Source organism: Amborella trichopoda, chromosome 5 (genome assembly GCF_054954075.1).
Source record: "Amborella trichopoda isolate Santa Cruz 75 chromosome 5, AtrichopodaSantaCruz75HAP2 v2.0, whole genome shotgun sequence".
Lineage (NCBI taxonomy): Eukaryota > Viridiplantae > Streptophyta > Magnoliopsida > Amborellales > Amborellaceae > Amborella > Amborella trichopoda.
The window spans coordinates 33,561,787-33,569,063 of record NC_142340.1 but is presented as its reverse complement, the minus strand read 5'-3'; the positions used below and the strand labels follow the sequence as shown (position 1 = coordinate 33,569,063).

General features: G+C 44.3%; 1 protein-coding gene across 1 annotated transcript; it reads left to right on the top strand.

Annotated features, from left to right (window-relative positions):
- The first annotated feature begins 2,380 nt into the window (after nt 1–2,380).
- On the top strand, nt 2,381–5,897 carry LOC148782059 (uncharacterized). The gene is made up of 5 exons (XM_088866274.1): nt 2,381–2,467; nt 2,558–2,614; nt 4,603–4,866; nt 5,035–5,200; nt 5,377–5,897. The coding sequence occupies exons 1-5, from the start codon at nt 2,381–2,383 to the stop codon at nt 5,895–5,897; spliced, it is 1,095 nt and encodes a 364-aa protein (XP_088722400.1).
- Nucleotides 5,898–7,277: the final 1,380 nt, after the last annotated feature.

Below are 7,277 nucleotides of genomic sequence, written 5' to 3'. Positions count from 1 at the left end.
TTGTGTTACTAGCCCCATCGGCTCGCGTCTCAAGTACTCCAATAATCGACCGGCAATTACTCTTCCTTGGGTTACTAACACCACCGGCTCGCGTCCTAATTACTTTAGCCATCGACCAGCTGTAAGTGTTCCTTTTGTTACTAACCTCACTGGCTTGCACCAATTTGCTCGCACCCCAGCTGTTGTATATCCTCGTGAAGTCAACACCCCTTGTCCTAATTGTCTTGGCCAGCCACACGTGGGTACTAATACTCGGATCACTGACCGGCTTAGAGCAAATCATCCTCAGACAGTTGATAGTTTCTGTGACCTCGACTTTCACAATCTAGTTCAAGGCGATGGCGAGCCTCATTGCATCCCCAAAACATAGTCGAAGAGAAATATGCGAGCCCAAAAGGTGCATGTCCAGGCAGTTCTTAACCATGCACGAGAGGTCCTCGAACGGTACATTTACGAGAGAACCCAAGTGGATAATGACGATCTAATGATGAAGACACTAATGGGGTTCCTGAACACAAACCCTAACCAAATAGTTCATGACCCGAGGGATTATCTTAATGAGGTATGGCCATGTAACACGATGAGGGTGCTCCACGATCAAGAGGAGGGATTAGCCAAAGAGAAGAATTCTCTTGGGTTCGATGATGTGTCGTCTCTATCATCTAATGACGGGTCTCCACCCATCAAGCTGCCAGTCAAAAAGACAAATAAGGGAAACAAGAACTGACAAGTTGTTCCCAACCCCTATGTTACTCGCAGTATAGCCAAGGCAAGGAAATCCTCCTCAGCAGCCGAGAATACCCCGGCTCTTCACTTTGGATTACAAGAACCCGATGTGATAATATCAGATAACGAGTCCACCGGACTATTCGAGCTGCAGCCCATCGCGAATGTGATGATGGTTGGCAGGGGAAATAACCCGGACGAATATGAGGAAATGGCACAGTTGAGGATTGCATTGGATCAGAGGGAAGTCGAGGTCCAAACACCGGCTGCGAAGCTAGAGACACTGAGAGCAGCGCAAGTGACTGCTATGTCTGAGCAACAATCCTCAAATCCCGCAACGAGGAATCGGTCGATAGGTAAGCTTGTGCCACCTCCGCACCTCCCCAATACAACTTTGACTGCCAAGACGGTTCGTGATTTGGTTATGAAAAGTCTACAATCATTGTGCATCCCTGATGTACAACTAGTAGACACATAACCTAAGTCATACCCGACGTACGTTGACGAAGCACCTTACCCTGCGGGGTACCATCACCCCAAATTTCTTAAATTTGATGGGCATGGATCCCTCGACTAACACTTGGCCCACTTCGTATCCCTATGCACAAATACGGCCAACAATGAGTACTTGTTGATGAAGCAGTTTGTCCAATCATTATCTAGACATTATCTGGACCGACATTTTCTTGGTACTCGTGATTACCCGCAGGAAGTATATTCACTTGGATACTATTGACTTGGAGATAGATACAGGAGTATATTCACTTGGAGACACATGCACCGAAAGGGATGTTTATTTACCTGAGCTTCTTAATATGAAGCAAAGGGCTCAGGAACCTGTGCAGCAATACATCACCCAATGGCTAAATCTCAGTGTGGGGTAGGCAACCCCACTCCCTAAAACACAAGAAGTGCACATGTGTATCAAAAATATGAGACCCGATTGTGATACCTTTGCATACCTCCAATCCCTGCACTTTCAGTAATTTGGTCTCCAGTGCTACGAACCTGGAGAATCTCATGGAAAGTTTCGGTATGGGCCCCAAGCCAGTCATCATGAGAAGGGATTTTCTCAAGCACAGATATCTATTTTCTACACAAGAGAAAATAGATAATGTGATTATATCTATGGGTCATGCCATTCCCGAACGGCATATCCATCAAGTCCCTATTCTAGAAAAAATTGAAGGATGTCCTCACTCGGAGCTTGTTGAATTGTGCTCAGAGTATTTGGGGACCCTCAACTCTTCAACTAACACAAAGGAAGCTACGGACAGTGGGTGGAATACCTATGTTAGCCGGAAGGAGAAGAGCCGAATGCATGTTGAAGCCCTGAGAAGAGCCGGTTTAGAAGCATTGAAGACGACATTTTCTCAAGCATAGATAATAGAAGGACATGAAGAAGGGACTACTCCATCCTCTTCCAAAGGTGAAAATAAGATAAAAAGAAAACGAGAGAGAGAGGTGAATGAAGTTGTTCAGCCAACTTTGCCTCCGTATCCCACCTTGAAAGATTTCATGCAAAGGGCTTTAATGAAGGACGACCTTCATGAGCAAAAGAAGATGGATGAAGTCCCTAAATAAACCTGCAATGTAACATGGATGGTCGAAGCCAACGCCAAACCTCCGGTCGTGCAATTCGCCTTAAGATACCATGCTGAAGAAGGTTATGCCTGCCACAGAAATACAGGCTGAAAATTTCAATGCGATCGGACTTATGAAACCATCCACGGATACGAAGGTTGGTGACTACAATGTAGCATCCCACTTCAGAAGATTACCAGTTGCCATAAGCATCTATGATGCTCTTATGTTGTCCAAGGAGCTTTAGGCAACCCTGATACTGGCCTTGTCGACTCCGGAGGAGTTCCAAGATGAAGTCGACCAGGTAGAAATTGATCCAGTAGTTCTAGCCAATGCTATGCCGGTCACATTCAGATACAGACTTACATTTAAAAGAAAATCCTTACAAACGCTCATTGATGGTAACCGGAGTTCTACATGATACCTACGTTAATCACATAATGATAGACGAGGGTCAGCTGCAAATCTGCTCCCTTTGAGGAAGCTAAAGACCGTAGGGATGGATATCAAGAACTTATAGTAAGGGCAAATTATAATCCAAAGGTTCAATCAGGCCACCCAGCACACCATAGGAAGCGTCAAGTTGAAGCTAAGAACTGGGGAGTTAGAGACTTACACCATATTCCAAGTCATAGCAACTGAAGTGTCGTATAACGTTCTATTAGAACACCTTCGGTTGCATAACAATGGTACCATCCCATCCACTCTGCACCAGTGCCTCAAATACTTCCACGAGGGTAAACAACATACGTTTTACGCCGACCGAAGGCCGTTCACCAAAGTAGAGTCTCATTTTGCAGACGCCAAATTCTATAATCTCAAAAACCCGGATCCCTACTCCGTAGAGATGCTGGAAAGTAAGAGTGATTCCAATGATGATCATAGAATCGGAGAGGTGCTGCGAAGGTTTGGATATTTATGCCAACATGCGATCACCCACTTTGGTGATACCGGTCAAGGTTGAACAAGACATGTCGCACCAGGCTGATGATAGTCTAATCAGCCCTCCTTTGAAAGCAAAGTTCAGAAAGGGGCACCAAAAAGAATATAGAGCCCTCCTATTGAAGGACGAAACCTCCAAGCTACAATGGAAGCTGTATATGCCCCAGGCTCAACAAATCATGAGGAACATGGATTATGACCTTACCACCAATTACGGATTGAATAATGGAAGAGGAATGGTGTCGGCTTTTTAAGCCATTGAGAAGGTGTCTCAAGGCAGGCCTCATACTCAACGACCTGGTACATTGTAACCCTTAAATTCCCCTCGCAGAGCATGCATTAAGAGAGGTGGATGGTTCAATGTGTTATGACATCCATGAGTAGCCATAGTAACACTAATTCCAAAAATTAAGATGAGGTAGAACCTGCCCCCGACAATTGGAAGATGTAGGGCAAGCCACTATTGACGAGCTGATCGAGATCGATCTGGGTGAAGGCGATCACAGACCCACCTTCCTAAGTTCATCTTTAGACCTGAAAGAAAAGGAGAACTACATAAACTTCATTTGCCTTAACCGTGATGTGTTCGCAAGGAACTATCACGATATGCTAGGTTTGGACCCCACAATAGCTACCCACAAGCTTGTTGTTGACCCTAACATCAAGGCCATGAAACAGCCTCAAAGAAAATTCCACCCTGAAATAGCTTCTCAAATTGAAGCTGAGGTCAATAAGTTGGTAAAGGTTGGGTTCATCAGGGAGGTGATATATCCCAAAGATGATTTATCACGAAAATCATGACTTATTCCACAGTAGCTTAGGAGGTATTCTCATTCATGGATGGCTATTCTAGTTATAACCATATCCAAATGGCTTTAGAAGATGAAGAAGTAACCGCATTAAGAACCACGAAGAAAATTGATTATTACAAAGTCATGTCGTTTGGTTTGAAAATCGCATGTGCCACATACCAATGCGCTATGATTATCATATTCGAAGATATTCTACATGACATCGTAGCGTGCTATGTTGATGACTTGGTAGTCAAATTAAAGGACCGGTATACTCATCTCACTAATTTGGAAACCACGTTTGAGAGACTAAGAAAGAACCAATTGAAGATGAATCCCCTTAAAATATGCATTTGGGGTGAGGTTTGGAAATTTTATAGGCTTCATCGTTAGGCACCGGGGGATCGAGATAGATGCCACAAAGATATGAGCTATACAGGAGATGCCATGACCAAGGAACTTGCAAGAGTTAAAATCTCTCCAAGGTCGTCTGGCATATATGCGAAGGTTTATAGCTAATCTCTCAGGGTGATGTAAACCTTTTTCTTGGCTCATGAAGAAGGATGCCCTATTTGAGTGGGATGAGTCATGTCAACGGGCCTTCCAAGATATCAAAGACTATCTTTTGAACCCCACCAGTCTGACAGCTCCTATACCAGATAAGCTGCTCATTTTAAATGTAACAGTTCTTGAGAGATCTTTGAGTGCTCTTCTCGGCCAGCATAATGATGAGGGGAAGGAAGTGGCATTACACTACCTCAGTCGTACCATGATGCTAGCCAAATATAACTATACCCCCATCGAAAAGATATGCTTAAGATTGGTATTCGCTGTCCAAAACTTGCGACATTTTATTCTAACTCATCCGGTGCAACTGATATCTCGTGTCGGCTCAATCAAGTATCTCATGACTCGGCCCTTCCTATCTGGAAGTTTAGCTAAGTGAGCCCTACTCCTTATGGAGTTTGACATCACGTATGTTGGACAAAAGGCTATCAAAAGGCAAGCCCTAGCCGACTTCTTGGTTGCTCATCCTTTGCCCGAAGGATCATCTTTGAACAAAGATCTACCTGATGAAGAGGTTATGTGGGCAAATGAACCATCCCAATGGAAAATGTTTTTCGATAGACCTTCTCAAGCAAAAGGGGCTGGCGCAGGTTTGTCATTCCCGATAAAGGATTTTTGTTGTATGCCTTCTCCTTGAACGAGAAGTATCCGAACAAGGAAGCTGAGTATCAAGCTTTAATTTTTGGCATAGATACGGCATTAGAGTTGAAACTTGGACACCTCAACATATTCGGTGAATCAAAGCTAATCGTTCGATAACTAAAAGGGATATACGAGGTTCGCAAAGATGAACCCAAACCATACTATAGTACAACAAGATACTTCCGCGGGAAAATGGATGAAGGTACCTTGACCCACATACCCCAGGGATTGAACGTCCAGGCTGACTCTTTGGCTAAGCTAGGAGCCACCATGTTTGTCAAGCCCAGGATCCCGCTTCATGTTCCTGTGCATGAAAGGCGAGTTATCTCTAAGTTGGAAAAAGCTGATTCCGTTTATGAGGAATTGTTATGGGCTGAATTGCCCCCATACCCCCAAGGGGCTATGATAAAGTTGATAGAAGAACCCACCGCCACTAGTGTTGTGGCCATCATGGAAGCTGTCCGACCAGATTGGCGACAACCCTTTTTAGAGTATTTGGTGCATGGCCAAATCCCACAAACCAGAGAAGAGAGGTTGGCCCTTAAGAGACGAGCTACAAGGTTCACCATGTTTAATGATAAAATTTATCGAAGGTCTTATGATGGGATGCTATTAAGGTGTCTTTCACATGACGACGGACATTAGTGCTAAACGAGGTGCACAATGGGGTGTGTGGTATGCACCAATCTAGACCAAAGTTGTATCGCCAGCTGCACCGAATGGGATACTTCTGGCCCACCCTGGCCGAGGAAGCATTCAAGTAGACAAAAAGATGCAATGTGTGTCAGGTACACGCAAATTATATCCATCAGGCATGAGAACGATTACACCCTACCCTTATGTCGTGGCCGTGGGATGGACGTAGTGGGACCTATTACTCCCATATCAACCGGAGGCCATCGCTACATATTAGCAACCACTGACTACTTCTCAAAGCGGGCAAAATCTATCCCTCTTCAAAACGTAATGGGAAAGTTTGTGTCTGACTTTGTGCATCACCGCAGCATGCACCGATTTGGGGTCCCAAATAGGATCATTTGGGATAATGGGTCCCCATTCAAGAATGACTACATATGAGAGTTGACCTGCCAGACATTGATTGGAGGAACTTATCCATGTACAACCCGAGGGCTAGTGGACAAGTGGAGGTGTTCAATAAAAGCCTCTGCAAAGTCTTAAAGTAGACTTTTAGCTAAAGCCTATGGGATTGGCATGAGAGAATGTCAAAAGTCCTTTGAGCCTATCAAAGTACGAGGAAGAATGCGACCTCAACAACCCCATACTCACAAGTCTATGGGGCCGAAGTTGTCTTACCCCTGGATGTCCAGATACCTTCATTAAGAGTGGCAGTTCACTATGGACTAACAAACGATGAACTCATTAAGCTCCGGCACGATGAGCACAACGATCTAGATAAAAAGCAGCTCATCACCAAACAAAAGTTTGAAGTTTATCTGACCAATATGATCAGAGAATTCGATAAAAATTTAAGACTAAGGTCATTCAAACTAGATGACCTGGTCTTGGATTTCTGATGCCCCATCGGAGCACCTCAATCCAAGTTCCAGCCCAAATGGGATGGGTCCTTTGAAAGCTGTAAACTACCTATCACATAGTCCAAGCTACAAGATTCTAAACTGTTAAGCATATGGCAATATTTTGATAATAGTCCGTGCCCCATGACTCTGAACTAATGGGGGTAACGGTCCAAACATAGGATGCGAGGGGGTTTTGCCCTTAGCCCATGATACATAGGTCCATGGCATATGACCGAAAACATCGCCAAAATTTCTACATAGCATGACTCTAAACAACAGTATTCTCTCGAGGTCTTATAATCTTGAGCATTGGGCCACACATACCCCTTTAAGTAGAAGGTTAAGAAGGCCTTAACAAAAAGGTCTACATTGCATGACTCTAAACTACAGTATCCTCTCGAGGTCTTATGATCTTGAGAATTGGGCCGCCCATACGCCTTTAAGTAGGAGGTTAAGAAGGCCTCAACAAAATATCTACACTACATGA

Excerpts from the sequence above, each read along its gene's own strand:
- LOC148782059 (XM_088866274.1), top strand. The coding sequence starts at position 2,381 with ATGCTGAAGAAGGTTATGCCTGCCACAGAAATACAGGCTGAAAATTTC. Across the intron at positions 2,468-2,557 it reads AACCATCCACGGATACGAAG|GCAACCCTGATACTGGCCTT; the intron begins GTTGGTGACTAC and ends AAGGAGCTTTAG. Across the intron at positions 5,201-5,376 it reads AGCAAAAGGGGCTGGCGCAG|GGATATACGAGGTTCGCAAA; the intron begins GTTTGTCATTCC and ends GATAACTAAAAG.